The sequence below is a fragment of the Capricornis sumatraensis genome, chromosome 18 (assembly GCF_032405125.1).
Source record: "Capricornis sumatraensis isolate serow.1 chromosome 18, serow.2, whole genome shotgun sequence".
Classification (NCBI taxonomy): domain Eukaryota; kingdom Metazoa; phylum Chordata; class Mammalia; order Artiodactyla; family Bovidae; genus Capricornis; species Capricornis sumatraensis.
In genome coordinates this window covers 53,228,457-53,250,017 of record NC_091086.1, presented here as the reverse complement: position 1 = coordinate 53,250,017, position 21,561 = coordinate 53,228,457, and the positions used below count along the sequence as shown (strand labels likewise).

Sequence of the window (21,561 nt, the reverse complement as noted above, 5' to 3'; positions counted from 1 at the left end):
AACAGAGATCTCATATGTAAGATCCCTTGGTTATTAAAACTGCCACCTATTAATCTGGACTTGCTTGCCTCTTTCTTCAGTCTCTCCTTGTCTTACATGCTATGAACCAAAAAATAATTCTAGTGGAAATGAGCAGACAACAAGTAGATGACGAACAAATTGTGTATAATGTTGAATGATAGTATTTGCTGAGAAAATGTTAATGTAAGTGTGGAAAGAAGAAATGGGTTAGAAGGACTGCAGTTTTAAATACTGATAGATTGTTTAATAAGGGCTTCCCTCATAGCTCAGTCAGTGAAGAATCTGCCTGCAATGCAGGAGACCCCGGTTTGAGATTGTTTAATACAGTCCTCATCTAGAAAGTGGCATCTGACCACTTAAAGGAAGTTACTCTGTTAACTTCATCTATATCTGGGGAAAGATTATTCTAAAAGAGTGATCAGTCAGTTCAAAGGGAAAGAGCTTAGCATTTTTTAAGGCATAACAAGAAGCCCAGAATAACTAAAGTGACATGAATTAGGGAAATAGAGAAGAATAAGATCAAAGAGATAACATGGTTCCCAAATGATATAACATTTGGGAGGACGGAGTCTCACTTTGAAGAGCAGTTGATAAATTTTGAATCAAGAGATGAGATGCTCACACTTACCTAATTGAAACAAATAAGCAAAAGTAAAAAGAAATGCAATCCATTTTGACATTCAAAGTAGATGGCAGGAGCAAAACCACTTAGAAGCATATGGCAGTAGTCTAGATAAAACTTTTCTTGTTGTTCCATCGTGTCTGACTCTTTGTGACCCCATGCACTGCAAGATATCAGTCTTCCTTTTCCTTCACTATTTCCCAGAGTTGGCTCAAACTCATGTCCATTGTGTCTAAAAGGTAAGACTTTTATACCAGGATTATATCAGGAAGTGTGATGAAAAGTCATTATATTTTAAGTAAATTTGAAGATATATTCAATAGGATTTTCTAAAATATTGAATATGAATGAGAGGGATGAAGGATCACTATAAGGTTTTAACCTGGGCAAGTAGATGGATCAATTGCCATCAACCTACATAAAAGAAGTAGAAAATAGGACAGATTTGGGAGTGGAAACTATGTTAAAATCTGGACATATCTCACTTAATTAAATGCACAAGTGGAAATTTACAGTAGCTTTATATATATATATATATATTTGGATTATAAAAGAAGAGTTAAAGATAAGTGGAAATTTGGAAATTTTCCATTTATATTTGTGATTATTGATACATCTATATCAAGATAGAGATATGTATTTTATCTGTAGATAAGAACATCAACATTTAAATAGAGGGGAAAAAAGGTTCAGGCTTGGATTACTCCTAAATACAGAGTCAGAAAGAAAGAAAAGAGTAAAAAAATTAGAAAAGAAAACCCCAAATAATGAAGAATCTTGGGAGCCAATTGTGGTACTTTATCCAGAATAAAGGAATAATCGACTGGGACCATTTCAACCCTGGCTAAGGTAAGATGCTGTTACTTTTTTTTTTTTTTTTTTCTTATTTATTAGCTTGTTTTTGTTGTTAATGATATTTTCTTTACTAAGCTTGATTTTAAGCCATTGGAATCTATTTCCTTTGTCAGATAACAGGATTGAATGTGAAAGCATTCAGATTATGTTAAAGTTCTAACAATGTAGATGGGTTCCCCTCAATGAAAAATATGAATATAGACAGATATTATATTTTTCTGAAAATTATTGAACAATCATTAAGCTTTATATTTGGAAAATGGTTATTCGAATGGATTTTAATTTAATTCTACCTCAAGAGAAAGCAATTATTTTATTTTGTTTGAAAAGTAAGCACACGTTGTGTTAATTGTCTTCAAATAATACCAACTCCACCGTCCAAGAGAATCAAGTAATGGAAACTAATATTATCAAGTTTAATGTGTGCATTTAGTGAAATCAAATTAACCAAATTCAGTAAGGTAAATATTATCAATATTTTCCTATAGAACTTAGAAAATTTTTTACTTGTCAGTTTGGAAATTATAAAATCTGATCTTACTCTCAAAGACATTATTTACACTGTAGGAATTTTAAGGATTACTGGAAAATTGTGGTAAGAATAGTATTACACAGACCTGGTAATTTCTTTGATTGAATCTGACCCTCCAATTTGTAGCAGACACAATCATATATCTATTTAAAATATGAAGTTTGTAGCTCTGTCCTTATAAAGACTCCAGTAATTTAACAGTGATTTTCAGATCAAGGAAAGGAAGAACCCTAAAACTAAATTTATTATTTAATTGCTGAAAATGTAGTCAAATTAACAATTATTTATAATAGAGCTTAAAAATTTAATATGTCTTTCCTATTATCATTATGATTTTTCTCACAGCAATTATAGATCACAACTGAAACTTGGTTTATTGTGGTGTTCTTAGTATTTATAGCATGTAAAACCAGGCAGTGCATGTAACTGCCTATTCCTCTAGTTCTGATCTCACATAATCTCTTCTCTTTGAAGCAGATGTTACTCATACTGTAATTATGGCTCTCCTTAGAAAGTGTTTGCTTATTGTCACTTATCCCTCTAGTGATTATAGAATAAAGTGATTATGAGGTATTAATAGATATCAAATTCATTTTTTCTGACTACCTTAAGCCACTTATATAATCCTCCTTAAATATTTGTCTGATTTATGTTGGAAAATCTCTAGCAATAGGGAAAGGAATTATTTTTAAGTGAAAACTAATACTTTCTGAACTAAAAGTTTTCTGTTTTCTGGGCGATTCCAATGATAAGAACATTTTCACATATTTTTAAAAGACCCAGTATATTTTTGTTTTCTTAGCATTAAATTAAATATTTAATATGTGTTAGCTATTGTGGTAAAGTTATTGAAATGGTCTTTGCCTTTAAATATTTTCCAATATAGTAACATAATACAATACATAAAGGTCTGTTTATAATTTGGTAAGTGTTAGCTATTTTAAAAGACTTGGTAACAGACTAGTCAAAGCCAAACTTTTATATAAATTCCACCTAGGAAACAACCTGTGCATGACATTTGCTCTTCAAAGGAGTAATACAAAAGAAAGAAAAGGGAAATTCATGACACAGAAATGGTATCATGTAATCTCCTCGTGAAGGTTCTTTTAGTTTAGGTTTTATTCTCCAGCCTAAACTAGGACGTTTTTTTGTATTGCAGTCTTTCAAAATTTGCAAATGATTATTACACACAGTTTTTCCCTCTCTATTTCCCATGTCTTAGGGTGTCCATATTCTATTTTCTGGACAATCCCAATTATTAGCAAAATTTTACATTGCTTTTCTTATCTCCAATCTACATGGAACTCATTTTTAAGATTTCCTCAAATACAATGGCTTCCAACCTCCTCAACAATATTATCAGCCAAAAAACTCCAATAATTTATTAATACCCATTTGAAATATTACCCATATAATTAATATATTCCATGAATTATCTAATCTTAAAAAGGAAAGTCAGAACTATAATTTCTCATTCTGAGAAATATACTATTGTTGAAGGAAGGTTTAGATTTTTTTAGTATCAACACATTACTGACACATACTTTACTCTCAGATAAAATTCACTGATAAGAAAGAATTTCTTACCATAAGAAATAATTTTACAAAAATTTAGTTAATTATTCACAGATATATTTATAATATTTTATAGTCCTGTCTCACATCCTAATCAATGAGTAGACATCAGTGGCTAGATAAACACTGTTCCATATTTGAGAGCTGAAAGCAAAACATCACAATTTGTACAAAGTTTTTTATAGTCCCATGATATTCTAGTTCCAAATTACATGCAACAATTTAGCTGCTTTTTCCCTGAGTAAATCATGTTTTACTTTAAAAGATGTTTAAAAACTGTTAAAAGCAATATCAGAAGTTCTAATAGGAATCAAATAAAATGAAATTTATTTTTATAAATATTATTTTATTTCATAAAAATACAAAAATATAAATATACATTTATAAAAATATGAATGAATTAACACAAGGACATTCTTCAACTAAATAAATATGGCAGTAATAGTCATTCCTATTTCTTTAGGGATATATTTTATATATTAATTTACAAAGCAGTTGCACAATGTTTCATTTAATAGTAAAGGTGACTGCAAGTCAGTTAAGAAAACATTATTTATAAAGTTCTTATATCTAAGAAAAGGCACAAAAAGCCTTTCATGTATATTTTATTGATTATTGATGTGATATACTTTCCTTCAGAGATTGTTAGGCAAAGAGGGTGAACTGGTTATTATTACTTTTTAAAATCTATGTCATTCATATTCATTCACAGAAACTTACTGATTAAGCAAACTCTTACTAAGACAACACCTACGTATTGTTTGTAATTTTTACTTTTTAAAAATTTCCTCCAAGGAAGAGAATGCAGGCCACTCCATCTAGTAGCAAAGAGAGTACTTCCATCGACATCCATGAAGTCATACCATACTCAATCTCGGTCACTATCATCACCCCCATACATATCAGCAAGTTTTTTAAAACGAGGCCCCCAGTCGCTGAGGTAATCATAATCTTGGTTGCAATCTGCTGTAAGAGATTCCAAAGAACTGAGGGAATCTGCTATGGAATCATTCCCTTCATAGGCATAAGTTGCCAGTGAATCATAAGGAGGTGCACTTGGATCTGAGTCATTTTCTTTTAGTCTTCGATGGATAAAATCTTGTACGTCAATATTTTCCCACAGAGGTACTGTCCTCCTTATCTGAAAAATTGTTTCAGGCATTACATCCCTTCTAAGTTTACTATCTTCTCTTGCCTCTGGATTCCTTAAAGTGCCGATGTCAAAAGCTTGGGTATCTTCTTCCCCACCGCCTTCATCGTTATAGGTCACGATGTTGTCCCGGACATCGTCTTTTGAAATTATCAGAGGTTCCTTTTTTCTTTGCCTCTTCAATGCAGCAAAAAGCACAACTAAAACTATTAACAAAAAACAACAACAACAACAACAAAAATATAACAAAGAGACAGAGAGGAAATGGTGAGTTTCAATAATTCTGGCTTAAATACAGCACACTCTTATCTTTGTGACCTTGATGTGGTAAAAGAGGTGTTAAGTTCATTTGGATATAAGGACTAACTACCCTGTGCAAATACAGTATGATTTAAGCCAAAAACTGGATGTGCTATATTGATAAAACAAAACAAAACAAAACAAAAAAAGCAGATAATAGAGTGCCTTTTACTTGCTTTTGAGACTCAGTCTTCTAAAGAGCTCAGGCATTGAATAATTTTAATTATGGCTAATGCATTTAGTCAAATGAGTATATAATATCTCACTTTTCCTTAATGAACATTTGTCTCAAAATATTAAAATTCTAAAACTACAATCATTATTTTTACAAGAGAAATTTAGCACAAATTTTGTTATCTTAATGACTCAAGTGGATATATGCAAAACATTCAAATTTATGCATATATACACATAAATGCCTTATATGCATATGAGTGTCATGTGTATGTATATACATGCAAATATGACACATGTAAATATGTGTCATGTGTATTGTATAGACATATGTATGCATACATATCTATAGATATGTATGCATACTTATATTGTGGTTTCATCCATTCCCATTATTGACCTGGTTTTGAAAGCCTGCTTAAAATCTGAAATATAATTCTATATGCTACAATATTAAATTCAAACTTAAACTCATCCCTACCTTCTATTCATCTTACAGAAATTATCTTGTTTCTAAGGACTTTCTTGACTTATACAGTTGTATTCAAGCTTTGAGGCTGATATGTTAATTGTGGTCCCTCTGCATACGCTATGAACCCTCCCCATATATGATGTGCCTTCTTATTTCTTTTATGCTAGTGAAATTTAAACTACTATGCATATATTCAACAACAAATATTTGCAAGATAAATACATTTATAAACTAAAAATTACATTTTAAAATTTAAGAACGACTATTTGATTTTCAACAAAGTATGTTTTCCATTGAAAGTCCATATTTTTATACATAAGAAAAGCTAAAATTATATAAAGAAAAATTTTCCAAAGCATACTTATACATTACTGGGGAGAAATAAAAGCAAATTTTCTCTTACTTTAGGAAAGTTAAAGTTTTTTTGGTATTACTTATGTTTCACTGAAAAATAAGAAAAGTGTTGGCTCAAATTCTATCTTTCATTTTTTTCAATCTTTGTTTTGAGATTATAGTACTAATTTTCATTGAGACTGCACTTCACCTTGGCCCTGATGCCCCTATAACTACCCTTAAGGCCTGTCCAATGCTATTGTTATATTGACCAATGAACTTTCCTCAGCTTCTACTAATTGATAGAAAGAATACAAAATATCATTAGAAATATCTTTACTCACCTGCACCAAGCAGGCTTTTGGTGTTGAGCTATATTCAGAGTCATGCTGGACACATTATAAAAAACTATCCATTAAAAATGAGACATATCTTTACTCTCTCCTATTAAAGGATGAGCATGTAAATTAAATCCAATATAGGTCTGAAATCCACCAATCTAGTGAGCTATGAATTAGAAAAAGAGGGTTCTTTCCAAGTTTAAAATTGAATGAATTAATTTACATGTGTGTACTCAGTCACTCCATCATATCCAACTCTTTTCAACCCTATAGACTGTAGCCTACCAAGGTCCTCTGTCTGGGATTCTCCAGGCAAGAATATGGGAGTGGGTTGCCCTGCCCTGCTCCAGGGGATCTTCCTGACCTGGGGATTGAACCCACATCTCTTACATCTCCTGGGTTGGCAGATGAATTCTCTACCACTAGCACAACCTGGGGAGCCCAAACTAATTTATAAATTCTCTATATGTGTAACACAACAACTGTATTGTCAAATTGCTTTAAGGGTTTCTTAGGTAATGTTTATGCATTTTCACAAATGGCCTTTAGAATCTGCTCTGAGTATTTTCTCCTTTGCCAGGTCAAAATTACCTGCTTCTTTTCCCAACTGAGGTTATTAATCTGGGGTATGTGAATGCAATTCAGAGAAGCTAAGATAAGGAACAGAAAAAAAAAGCATAATTATTTTTACTAATTTGTAAACTGAATGTAGCACTTCCTGTCATAAACATCAGCATAAATTTTAGTGATGGTAAGTATAGTGACTATCAAACTAATAAAAATCATAGATACATCACAAATGATCATTAGACTTGCACTAAAACAAAGCATATATAGGCATATTTTGCTTTCCATTTTGTTTAATTTGGATAAATATATTTTTTGTATTACATGTTTTATTTAATAAGTTTAAATTATTATTCTAAAATGATTCATAAGTTTCATTTTCACTACCAAAGGTGTTCAAGGAACCAAAGGGGTTAAGAAGTCCTGCCCTAGGTTTTAACCCCTGCCTTGTGTCATGGATATAAACGAAAAACTGCATTTCTTCAAAGTGTAAAAGGATAGGCCTAAAATACCATGGCCCTTGTTATATCACCACCTTGCAAAGCTGACTCTCCTAACTACAGAAATATAGCAACTATGTGCAGCCATTAGTATAAAGGCTTGAAATAATGGCATGAGTGCTTAAGAAACTTTATAATAAAACCTTATGAATTAGAACACATTCTGACTAAAATAACAGAAAGTAATTCCATGTTAGATAATAATTGAAAGGTAAAATATAAGAAATGTATGCCCTCCATATTGCCCAGGTCAGAAAGCTGACAAACTTTTCTGAATAAAAGAGCCTTCTAGAATTTCTGCATAGAGATTTAGTTGAATAGTGTTATGATATCTAAACTTATTTTGGCAGATGAATATTATTCTCTCATATACATGTCTTTTTGTGTATATGTATTATATTAATATTGAAATTAAAACAAAACTCAAAATATACATATTTCCATCTTGTACTAAATTAGAGAAGTAGAACTATTTTAGCAAATAAAACAGCATGATATCAGTAGCACTTAGCTGAAAGGGTAAGCCAAAATTTAATCTCCGTAGGGATACAAAAATATTTTACAGAGGAGTTCAAATTTCTAACAGCACATGGACACGCAGACTGCTGCTGCTGATGGTAGTAGTGCGTATGTTCAAAATCACTCTGATAAATTGTTTTTCTAAATAGTTGGACCATCATGACTGGGACAAATGTTTTCCCCTCACTTGAATCAGTTCCCCACTGAAGTCCTGCAAGAATATCTGGCCAAAGGGATTTCATCCAGATAGGTTGAAGGGATTTGCAGTGAAAAGGAGCCAACACATATGAGCACTGGAACATAAATTTGGCTAGCGCTCCTGCCCTAAGGATTCATTTTGGATGAGTATTTGATGGAAACAAGTTTAGGGGGGAATGTTTTACAGTGGAACAACCATTTAATTGAATTAAATTGTTGTCCTGTTAGGGCATACTCAAATAAAGCATTTGCAATTGGAAGCATGACTTGATTGAAAAAATATTGCTGAACTAGGTATGGCCACAATGTCATAATGATATTTTAAGAAATGAACTTAAACATTATCTTTGGTGGATTGAAACTACATATAAAAATTTTATGAAAAAATGTCTATATTATTGTGACAACTTAAATGCGCTGGTTAATTCGATATGTGAAATACATGGTAATATTAGAAATAGTATTTGTAAAATAATCTTTTGTTTTGAGGACAATGGTTAGAAAGGTGAATTCTAACAAAGAATAACCTGGGTTTGACTGATAGAACACTTTCTGAATGAGTGACTGTGTAAGTTATCTAACTTTCTGTACAAAAATGAAAGTATTTATCTTATATAGTTGACATAAAAATTTAATCAATTATTAAATGAAATACCCTTTGAAATATGATCATATTAGTTCACACTAAACTCTATACATATATAAAATGTACTTTAAGGTATTTATATATATCACATTATTATATCCTTGTTTTTTTGGTCTCTTGTAAGCTAGAACTATCCTTCATCAAAAATTCTTTTTTTTAATTGGAAGAACTATTTTAATAACAAGTTCAAATTCTCCCTCTTTAGCTATAAAAAAAGAGTGTTTTTCAGTCCACAATCACTGGATAATGAAGAGAATTCCTTGAATTGAATGAGTATATCTCAGGGGCATATCACTCTGGGGCATACATACCAAGCAGTATGATGACACAGAGAAGGATAGCAATGAGAGCTCCAGTGCTCAGGCCAGCAGAGAGGACCAAGGCTTCGGCATTGCAGGACTGCATGTTTCCTTGATTATCACAAGCACACACACGAATGGTGAGTGTGCCAGTGCTGCTTTGAATCGGATAATCATTGTCAAAAATTAAAATTGGCAGCAAATACGTGCTCATTTTGTTGCGGCTGTACCCATCTTTTCGAGTCATGATTCCTGCTGTATTATCTGTTAAAAAAAAAAGAAAAGTCAGATCAGTCTTTTAAATTTTCAATGTTTCATAATATTTGTCTTTAAAAATGCTCTGTACCTTTATTGTCTACAATGGTGAAGTTTGGATTGAGGGGGAATTCTGGAACTGGTTCAAAAAAGAATTTGTGGCCTCGGGGAGGATCATCTTTGTCCATGACACTGACAGTCTGAATCAACTAAAACCGAAGAAAAATCAATTAAATATAGCACAAAAAGCAACTCCTGTTATTAGAAGACATTTAAAATCAGCGTTTGGGCTTTAAATATATCACTAAAACTAAACAAAAAAAAATTCCATTTTGAGAAAAATTTCCACCATTTTTTATAGCTCTGTCTAATGTAACTTATTTAATGAGGAGTAAAAAATGTCAATCAAGTCTCAGTTTGCAGAGCACCTCTATGAATTATTGTCTGCTTCCTGGCCACTATTGTATCCAAGAAAAGAAATCCAAAATTAGGTCAAGTCAATATATTTTGCCTTTTGACTTGTTAATATATATTTCCAGTCCATTTCATTATGAACTGGTTACCAACATCTTGCCTCCACTAGACAATGATTGTTTCAAAAGCAAAGAACATAACAGATGGATTTTTTTAAAGTGGTTATCACAACCACACCTAGAGATTAAGGAAACTATAAATATAGTTTTGGAAAAATGAGCAATATGCCATATAATACCAGAAAGCAGAAGATTTTTAAGCTTTGGGGTGCCATAATTACAATGAGATTGCATATTTTTTTTCAAAATGTTTGCTCTTCTCTTTAATGTTAACTGCAAAATTTAGAAGAATATATGAATAAAGCCTTCTAAAGTTTTGTAATACACTGTTGAATTTGAGAAATTATAGCACCTCTCAGCTGTGCTCCCTGTAGGTCAGAGGTGTGCCACAGTGGGAAGATGGAACAGCAAATGACAGGTTGGGCAGTGAAATGCTAAGTGAGCATTTTATCATGGATAAAGTACAAAGCCACACATCGGGGTGCCTGTTTTCCAGTCCTGGGTCTGCCATCTGTGTGATTTGTAATCACAGTCATTTAATTACCATTACTTTCAAATCCTCTTCTACAAAAACAAATAGTTTCACCACTTCCAGCTATCACAGTTCAACATTCTGTGATGAAGAATTAGTAGTTTTGTAGTAGTTTAATGTATTCTTCATTGTGGTTATTGTGTATTCTCTAAGTCCATACCAGGGGGCTCAGTGATAAAATACTATATAAGTGTAAAAAGTGAACATATTCAGCTTCTTCCTAAAATTACTTTAGTGATGTCTCAAATATTGCTTTATAAGATGACCTTGTAACTCTTCTACAATCTTTTTTTTTATCTCACTAATATTAAAGCTTAAAACAGACAAAATTTAACTAATCTCAAACCAAAATGACCTGACTGAGCAACTGAAAGTGGCAAATGTAATCAGCAAGAAATTATTATGATTTCCTTTATATTAACACAGGTCAATTTTATTTTCTTACTTCATGTTTTAATAATATATTTTCATCCTATTCATGATTATATATCACTACCAATATAATTATGAATCCAGCTAGGAACTTTTTATATATGTTATATCTATTATATACCTGGTATATAAATTAAAGCATATATTAAAATTTTCATATTATAGATTATATAAAATATTTTAAAATTAATATTTTTAAGATTATTGTGAGTTGTTTGGTATGGGAGATAAAGAACTGACAAGGTGAACTGACAATAGTTTTCATGAAAAAAACAAAGCTGAAGTAAATTAATGCAATGTCATTTGCCTTGGTGAAGAGGAAAATTTTTTTTTTAGTTTATAATAACTTACCTGCCCAGGTTTTGCATTTTCACAAACAAATGTTTCATAGTACATGGCCAATTCTGGAGCGTGGTCATTTATATCTAGAATTCTGATGAAGACAGGAATGTGGCTACTTTGTTTTGAGTTATCTGCAGTGAGAACATGTGTAAGATTTTAGTCTCATTTACAGAGTAGCAGTGGTATTGTTTGCCCCATTTGTAACTTAGCAACACATCATTTCTAGGGTATTCACTTTTTGATTGGATTGCTGATGTATATCTCAGCTTTCCTACATGGTTCAGGTGGAAAGCATGATAGAATGAGGATAATATAATTGAGAGTGAATATTATTTGTAAGATATTCTTTTCTTAGACTGATTATTTTATGATTAGATCGTGTTTTATTCTACAGTAAGATGTAAAAGAAAGCCAAGTTTAAAATGAATGAATATTTGGTAATCCTTAAAATAAGTTAAAAATCCAACACACTCTAAGTAATCTCTCTCAGTTCTAATAAAAAAATGATCCCACTCAGGAAAAAGTTTATTTAGTGCTATTATTTTAAGACTTTGGTGAAAAATAATGTGCTCAGATGGATGTATTTCCAACTTACTTATTTCTGTAGCTGTGACGGTTATATTGTGCCAAGGAGTTGATTCCCTGTCTAGAGGCTTCAAAGTGAAAATAGAGCCATTTTCTGAGTGAATACTGAAAATCCGGTCCATGTCAGTATGCCGATCAACAGAGTACCTAGCAGGAAAGAGACCCATCATTCCAGGCACTGTTTTAAGATTACAGCTTATCTACCACTTCATAAAGTTAGAGGCAATTCACACAATGGTCTGATAAAGGAGACAAGTGAAATACAGATGATTTTCTTGAATTTTTATTTTGTGTAATTTTCATTTAGACAATTTGGTACATTTGACTGAGTTCATTATTACTATTCTATGATTATGTGTACTTCAGAGTCATTATTGACATTTGTGAGTCCTTGTGGCAGTTTTTAAGTAATTTTTTAATAACCACTTGATTTATTTATGCTATCATAGACCTATCTCAGTACTTGAGACATATTAAACAGCCATATTAAATTTGATAAAATCAATTCCATTGGATAAATTGAAATTAAGTTGCAAATAACTCATGAAAATGTGTGTCCACAGAGTCCTTATAAGTGGATATGCAGAGGCTGTTGTAAAATACATAGATATTGAATGGTTCTCTTCAAGGATTATTTCAGCTGAATCAAATGCCCTCCTCCACTCTCTCCCTTTCAGTTCAGTTCAGTCGTTCAGTCATGTCCGACTCTTTCCGACCCCATGAATCGCAGCACGCCAGGCCTCCCTGTCCATCACAAACTTCCAGAGGTCACTCAGACTCACATCCATCGTGATGCCATCCAGCCATCTCATCGTCCATCGTCCCCTTCTCCTCCTGACCCAATCCCTCCCAGCATCAAAGTATTTTCCAGTGAGTCAACTCTTTGCATGAGGTGGCCAAAGTACTGGAGTTTCAGCTTTAGCATCATTCCCTCCAAAGAAATCCCAGGGCTGATCTCCTTTAGAATGGACTGGTTGTATCTCCTTGCAGTCCAAGGGACTCTCAAGAGTCTTCTCCAACACCACAGTTCAAAAGCATCAATTCTTCGGCACTCAGCCTTCTTCACAGTCCAACTCTCATATCCATACATGACCACTGGAAAAACCATAGCCTTGACTAGCCTTACTAGCCTTTGTTGGCAAAGTAATGTCTCTGCTTTTCAATATGCTATCTAGGTTGGTCATAACTTTCCTTCCAAGGAATAAGTGTCCTTTAATTTCATGGCTGCAGTTACTATCTGCAGGGATTTTGGAGCCCCCCAAAATAAAGTTTGACACTGTTTCTACTGTTTCCCCATCTATTTCCCATGAAGTGATGGGACCAGATGCCATGATCTTCATTTTCTGAATGTTGAGCTTTAAGCCAACTTTTTCACTCTCCTCTTTCACTTTCATCAAGAGGCTTTTTAGTTCCTCTTCACTTTCTGCCATAAGGGTGGTGTCATCTGCATATCTGAGGTTATTGATATTTCTCCCGGCAATCTGAATTCCAGCTTGTGCTTCTTCCAGCCCAGCGTTTCTCATGATGTACTCTGCATATAAGTTAAATAAGCAGGGTGACTTACTTCAAATAAAAACTGAAATCCAAAGGGCCACAGAATACATGACTCTCTCATCAGGTATGTATGTAATATGTCAATCTAAACTTTATACTATTCAGTGACTGGCAAAATAATGCCCACCTTCCTCCAATGAATGTCTATCTCCTAATCCCTGGAAGCTGTACATGGTTTACTTTACATGGTAAAATTAACGTTTCAGGTGTGATTAAAGTTAAAGACATTGAGATGGGAGATTAAACTTGATTATTTGTGTGTGTTAGTCACTCAGTCTGACTCTTTGTGACCCCATGGAATGTAGCCTGCCAGGCTTCTATGTCCATGGAATTATTCAGGCAAGTATACTGAAGTGTATTGTCATTCCCTTCTCCAGGGGATCTTCCTGACCCAGGGATTGAACCCTGGTCTCCCACATTGCAGGCAGATTCTTTGCTGTCTGAGCTACAAATTAATCCTATGAACCCTTAAAAGTTGAAGAAGAAGGCAGAAAGGTAAAATTTTAGCTTACATGAAAATCCTTTAGTTACATCAAGCCATGTTAGACTGTACTAGCTACCATTTTTGCATATTTTAAATTTCTGCTGTTGAATGTTTAATTGAGCAATGTAAGAACCTAAGTGCATCTCACATGTTTATGGAAATCTTGGTAGAACAGATTCTGATTCACTAGATCTAGTGTGTGAACAGTTATTCGGCAATTCTAACAAGCTTAGGTGAATCCAGGTTGTAAGTCCACTGATAAGGTTTTGTATAACAAGGTTATAGACCATGGGATAAACTGGTTAGAATAAGGACAGCTAAGAGAAGAACAATGGCAGAGAACTAACAACTAATCAGCATCAAGTGGCATCTTGATTTTTCCAGGTTTCTATTAAAGACACTTACCAAAATGAACTCCCTTTTAATCTGGTGAATTTGGGAATTAACAACAACTCCCATTATGATTCTATAATATATCCATTATTGCACACTGACTTTGACAAAAATTAGTAATAGATATTTAGGTTTCTAACATTGTGAAACATTGGTAATTTTTGACAAATTGAATGAAAATGGATTTATGTAAAGGCTATGTTTTTATATTTGGATTATTATAATAAAATACATATAACAGTCTACTTTTATAAGAAATATGCTTAGCTTAAGGGATCCATTAATAAATTCAGATTTCAAAAATAATTTTAACTATTTAGTATGTGATGGTACTTATGTAATTTATTCTCTGCTAAATTTTGTAAATTTATTATTTCAAATCCACACAGTTCAAAGTGAGTATTTGGGCATGTGGACATATACATATTAATGTATATATATTGGATTTCATCTTAAAATAGAATAACTAAAAGCTTTGTATACTTGTTCTCAGATTTCTTTCTGTACTTCACTTCCCAGATATGAAACCAGGTCAGTTACCTCCTTGTTATCCTTTGGACATGTTGTGCAATGGATGGTAGAGCTATATGGAAATGGTAGTGTCCCATTATTTTTGCAAATGGAGTAGGAAATGGCAACCTATGCAAATATTATTGCTTGAAAATTCCATGGACAGAGGAGCCTGGTGGGCTGCAGTCTGTTTGTGGGTCACAGAGTTGAACATGACTGAAGTGACTGAGGACATTTTTGCAATAATTATGATTGTAATTTTTCTGCATAGCTGTGTATGTATACATGTATGTGTATATATATATTATATTTATATTAAAGTTATGTTGGGTTATAACTAAGAATTAATTGTCAGCAAAGGTTCTGAGATAGTTCCTTTTTTTTTTTTTAATAAACATCACTGTATTAAAATCAAAACTAAAAGTCATATGAAATTTTTTCTTTTTAATTTTTATTCCTTGATGGTGGTTGTGGTTTAGTTGCTAAGTCAGGTTCAACTCTTGTGATGCCATGGTCTGTAGCCCACCAGGCTTTTCCATCCATGGGATTTCCCAGAGAAAAATACTGGAGTGAGTTGCCATTTCCTCCTCCATGGGATCTTCCAGAGCCAGGGATCCAACTGGAGTCTCCTGCTTTGCAAGCAGATTCTTTACTGTTGAGCCATCAGGTAAGGTCTTTTATTGCGTAAGCAGTGTTTAAATGAAGCAAGATAAAGTGTTTTCTATCTCTAGGTTTCAATTTTCCTAAAATTTAGCCCTTAATGTAGCCTGAGAGTTACTGGAATATTTAAAAAAATGTTATTCTTAAAATACTTGGACCAAATTTTACTTATCAATATAAACAATCCTAAAAGAAACACAAAGAAAGTAAGTAAAAGACCATAACCCAATCACATCTATGTGTTGAATGAAACTCAGTTCATAATATTTACCTTTATATTTTTATCTCTATCATTGGAAAGTTCAGTAGCTAACCATAATCTGCTTATTGCTGAATAGATCTCTGATTTCCTCCTATCATTTACATCAGAGATCAAGAAGAAATAAAAATCTCTTTGTTCCCATTGTTACTTGACCTAGAGATTTGAGTGAGAGTTTCTGTGATTGTGCAATAATTAATAATTCTTACATTATATAAATCTACCTTTGACTTGGCACTTGTGTGGCATCAAAATAAGTCTATGTTTCTTGCTGCCCCACTCTTAGGTTCAACCTTGAAAGGTAGTCTTCAAGTTAAGAATTCATGAAGAAGAATCACTTTGATTATTTATAAATAGTTCACTTAAATATTAACACTGCAAACTTCTGGGTGTGTATTTATAAGTTTGCCCCATTGCAAATTATATCTTGCCATTTTTCAAAGCCCAGAGATAATTTTCATTTATTTAGCAATCAATGTTCTATTTTGAACACAGAATAGGATGTTCTGGTTTACCTATTAATAATAAATACACCAGATTACAACAAATGATCAAAAGGAGGCTGAAAAACATTTAATGCAAGACAAAACTATCTCTATGCCTCAGCAGATGGTTTAATAAAACAATTTTTATTGATCTCCTTATATTGAATTTTTAATAGTAAATTTAAAAAATCATTGGCATGATTTTTTGAATGAATATCTTATGCAGAAACAGGAGCCAATCATATAAGCAGCAAAAAAATCAAGGCCAAAAGGTCACAAGAAAGCTGAGACTGTGGAACCTAAAACCTGGTTCTAGCTTGTTTTCTTTGTTGTTGTTGTTGTTGTTGTTTGTTTTTCAAGTTCTACAATTAAGGATCAAACACATACATGTATATGCATGGCTGAGTCCCTTTGCTGTTCACCTGAACCTATCACATTATTAATCAGCTATATCCCAACATAAAATAAAAAGTTTAAAAATAAATAAATAGATAACCAATAAGGACCTACTATTGTCACAGGGAATTCTGTTTATATTCTGTAATGACCTAAATGGGAAACTTTGAAAAAGATTCGATATATTTACAGGTAGAAGAAAATGCACTTCCCTGGTGGCTCACACTATAAAGAATCCTCTTGCAATGCTGGAGACCTGGGTTCACCCCCTGGGTTGGGAAGATCTCCTAGAAGAGGGTATATCAACCCACTCCAGTATTCTTGCATGAAGAATCCCCATGGACAGAAGAGTCTGGCAGGTGACAGCCCATGGGGTTACAAAGAGTCAGACAGAATTGAGTAATATACTCCAACATAAAAAAAAAAAAAAAAAAAGATTCTTAAAAAGAAAAAGAAGCAAACACATAGACGATCCCTGTATTTTCACCTACTACAAAAATGTTAGTTAAATTACAGATACCAGAACAAATAAACAAATCAGTAATATGCAGAAATATGTCAGGGATAGCATTCCTTTCCCTTTTCTGTATCCCAGGTATATCTTCCATTAATTCAATATACTTAGGCTGTAAGTTTGTTAATCATTTTTTTCAGCTACTGCTTTCTAGAAATGTGTCTTCCAGCTACAAATTGAAACCTTCCTTGAGAATGTGACTATACTGCTTGAACAAATAATTCATAACATTTTTTGGAAATATCAGTGACATAATTTTGAAATTATCAGTATTTTACTTTCTGTAATGAAATAAAATATTATGAAAATACTAATATATATGAAGGCACTTATTCCAGTTTATTGTGGAATCATGTACTTTACTGTGATATAACTAAATTTCTCACCAGCAAGTTTGTTTTGTACTTCTCTGTGTGACTGCTGTAGAACTGATTTCTTCTAAAATTTGTTGAATTTTAAATATGTTGAGCATAAAATAAGTGTGAAATGAGACAATATACTCTTTCAGAAACTGTAAAGCTATAATCAACCTTAAAACTAGTAAATCCAGAATAACTAATGAAGTGACACAGAGTTGACAACAGCTGCTAATTGTAACCAGAATCTTATTTTGCAAGTGGCAGCTGTATTTCAGAAAATATGTTTCATGGACAGATTTACTGGTGGGTGAGAATTACTTCCCAAACTTCCCTAGTAAATGTTTCTCCATGATGTTTATCATAGCCTATTCAGGCTCTGGGGATCTGTCATCCTTCTGAAGGATTCAGACAAACAAAAGAGTCAAATATTACAATGTTGTCTTCTGGTTGAATTACTGATCGCTTTTCACACTGTAATTGAATATCTAAAGCTTTTTTTATGTACATTTTTATGCTAACAAGATGAGTTTAATATTACATTTTCAGGCATGGCCCTATATTTTATCAGATTTGGCAGCATAATTTTAGAAGCATAATTTCAAGTTCATTTGTTCCCCAAATATTTTTCTTCCCTTTGCCACAATTCTTGACTTTACAGGTAAAACTACTGCTCATTGTTTACTTAAGATATAAGTACCCTATAAAAGTAAATAGTTCTGATAGAGCTAAGAATTTAAAAATGTATCAGCCACTTTTATATATCATAAAAAAGTTGCAAGTTTTACTAGCAGTCTTTGACCAATCATTTTTTCTCCTGAAATTGTATCATGTGGAAATTATCAGATATAATGTGTGAGATATAGACTCACACACTATGAGTCAGACATGACTGAGTGACTCTCACTTCACTGCATATATATATATATATGTGTATATATATATATATATATATATATATACACTATATATAGATAATAGAAGTTTATTAAGAAAGGTAATGACATTAGCAAATATTTACAATTAGTAAAATATATAAACCCATAAATATTACAAGATTTCTACTTAATAATAAATAATTAGGAGATTGATATGTTGTTTGAAAGATGAAATACTTGATGGAAGTAGAATAAATAGCACTGGTGTATCTACTAATGGGATAATTATAGACATCTTATTTGCTGTAAAATAATCTGTGCAATACATTTTTCTAAAATGAATGGCTATAATTATATAATCTTGAAAACTTGAAAGCTTGAAAAGATATGAATGTTCTCACATATAAAATAACAGGGACTGTATTTACCACCTGTTTCCACACTAAAAGCCAGATGAAATATACGAAACAAGTATTTTTGAAGTATTAGATATCAGGAGACAGAGAGGGTAATTCCTGGGCAAAGAGGAAGAAATGATGCAATCTTCAAAAGTGGCTTTGGCCTGGGAGGGTTTCTAGGTAATAATGCAGGAAGTGGGAGCCCAGGTGGAGCCTGTCAATCCCTTGAGTTCAAGAGATGATTCTGAGAGTCCAAGGAGACTAACGTGGGCTACAATTTTCTGGGTAGAGGACTTCAAGGGATAGAACTTCACAGAGAACCACAGAAATATGAAGACAATCCCACTCAACTCTTCAGCTGAGTACTGGTCAGAATACACATGAGGACCAATAAAATCTATGGCTTCCATAGATGTAAACAGTTATAGGGTCTGGCGGGAGCAAAGTTGAACTGGCATGTGTCTGGAAATAATTCTAGTCCCCACCAGCCAAAGGGGAAAATTCATCAATCATGGGGCTTTGCTGGACTACTCAGAAATGTCTTACCTGATTTATGGGGCAAAACCAGTTACAGACAAAGGGCTGCTGAAGAAAAAGCCAAAAGGTTTAAGCTATTTCAAGTAACTTAGCCACACATCTGAATACAGTTCAAGAGTATTTATAAAAATGTAAAGCTGACATGCACTAAACACAGTATAAACACAATATTTTTGTGCAAACAGAAATCACAGATAAGTATGGAATGGGAAATGTGACTGCAAACAAAAATCTGTCAACTAAAACTAACCTGGATATTACACAGTTGACAGAATTAGCTGACAATGATATTTTAACAGTTATTTTAAATGTATTCTGAATATTTAACTTGGACAAGGAAATTGCAACTCATCTCAATATTCTTGTCCAGAGAATACTATGACAGAAGAGTCTGGTAGATAATAGTCTGTACAGTCACAAAGAGATGAAAGCATAAGGATACACACACACACACACACACACACACACACATATATATATATCTCCTTCATAAAGCTTCTAGAAAAGAAACTATGGTCTATGAGTTGAAACTCATCCTATAATGGGATTAAATCAGGTTAGGTATTGCAAAAAAAAAAAAAAAAAGAATTAGTAAACTTTAAAAGAAAAATGAATAGGAACTATTTAAAATGACTAAGGTGAGGGAGATTAAAAAATTAGGGCACCAGTGAGCTGTGTTGCACTTTCAAGAGACCTAACATAATTAAAATTAAATGATCTGAAAGAGAGGAAGGTAGGGCAAAATTATTGAAGAAACAGTGATTGAAAAGTTTTCCAAGTCTGACAAAAGCCATAAACTCACAGATCCAAGAAGCTTAATAAACTTCAAGTACAAAATATATGAAGCACATTACAGAAAGTCACATCATAATCAAATCGCTTAAAGCTTTTGACAAAATTTAAATGCATCCTAAGAAACAACTAAGTTGTTAAGACAAAAATAAACATAAAGACATTTCAAAATATTTACTTTAGGATTTAGGGAAAAAGCAATAACTACTCTCAATCTAAAATTCTATACCCAGCAAGAAAAGAATGATACCATTAAAAAAGGAAATATTGAATAATTCAAAATAAAGCACAGTATTAATCCAAACAAGGCAGAAAATAGGAATGATGAAACAAAGAAAAGAGAGCAATTAGAAAACAAACAGCAAACAAGCATGAGGTATAACTGAGATAAAAAATACACCAGAAGGAATCAACAGATTATGTGATACAGAGGAGTGGACCAGCAATCTGGAAGACAGAGTAGCGGAAATCATTGAAGACAAATAGGAAAAAGGGGAAAAAAAAGATGAAAATAAAGGAGGAAAACTTGCAAGACTTCTAGTACAACATCAAGCACATTAAGATGCATATTTTGTGGTGCAGAAGAAGAGAAACAGAGAAACAGAAAGAAAGCATATTTGAAGAGATGATAGCAGAAAATTTTCCTAACCTGAGAAAGGAAACAGGCATCTAGGCCAGGAAGCACACAGTCCAAAACAGGACCAACCCAAAGAGGACCACACCATATTGTAATGAAATGAGAAAACTAAAGAGAAGATATTAAAAGCTGGAAGGGAAAAGCAACAGATATATATAAGGGAATGCCCGTAGGCTATCAGTCAACCTTTCAACAGTTACTACACAGGACAGAAGATTTATATATTTTAAATATACTACACAGTATATTTAAAGTAATGAGAGGAAAAACCTAAAAGCGATAATATGCTCCCTGGCAAGATTTCACTGAGATTTGATGGAGACATCAAAGGTTTTTATAGGCAAGCAAAAACTAAAGAGTTCAGAACCATAAAACCAATTAAAAAAAAAAAAATTAAAGGGATTTCTCTGAGTAAAAATGAACAGCAGAGCTAGAAATGTATAAAAAAAAAATCTCATTTGTAAAGGCAACTATACAGTAGAGGTGGTGAATCAATGATGTATGACACTAGTAGAAAGGTTGAAAAGACCAAAGTAGTAAAATTATGCATATATACAAGTAGTTAAGAGATACATAAAACAAAGTAATGTAAAATATGATGTCAAAAACATTAAATGTAGAGGATATTTGTGGAGTAAAAATGCAGTGTTGGCTGTTAAAATCTGTTTGAACTTAAGACATATGCAGCTTTAAATTCATATATATATATATGAATCTATAAAAATTCATATATATATGTATGTATGAACTGATATATATAAACCTCATGGTAACCACAACCTCATGATAACTCCCAACAAACAAAAATTCAGGACCAGATGTCTTCATAGCTGAATTCTACCAAACATTGTAGGAATTAAAACCTATCCTTTTTAAACAATTACATAAAATTTTAAAGGAATGGATAACTCTGAATGCATACTAA

General features: G+C 32.6%; 1 protein-coding gene across 3 annotated transcripts in view; it reads right to left on the bottom strand.

Annotated features, from left to right (window-relative positions):
- Positions 1 to 4,473: 4,473 nt before the first annotated feature.
- CDH9 (cadherin 9) overlaps positions 4,474 to 21,561 on the bottom strand; it is an 86,254-nt gene continuing 69,166 nt past the window's right edge. For 2 of the 3 annotated variants that reach the window (XM_068990435.1, XM_068990437.1), the window contains 5 exons: positions 11,794 to 11,930; positions 11,208 to 11,329; positions 9,451 to 9,568; positions 9,117 to 9,368; positions 4,474 to 4,961 (listed from right to left, as the gene is read on the bottom strand). In XM_068990435.1, coding sequence (XP_068846536.1) covers positions 4,474 to 4,961; positions 9,117 to 9,368; positions 9,451 to 9,568; positions 11,208 to 11,329; positions 11,794 to 11,930 — 1,117 coding nt within the window. The remainder of the gene's footprint in view (positions 4,962 to 9,116; positions 9,369 to 9,450; positions 9,569 to 11,207; positions 11,330 to 11,793; positions 11,931 to 21,561) is intronic. The other variant, XM_068990436.1, reaches the window with a different exon arrangement.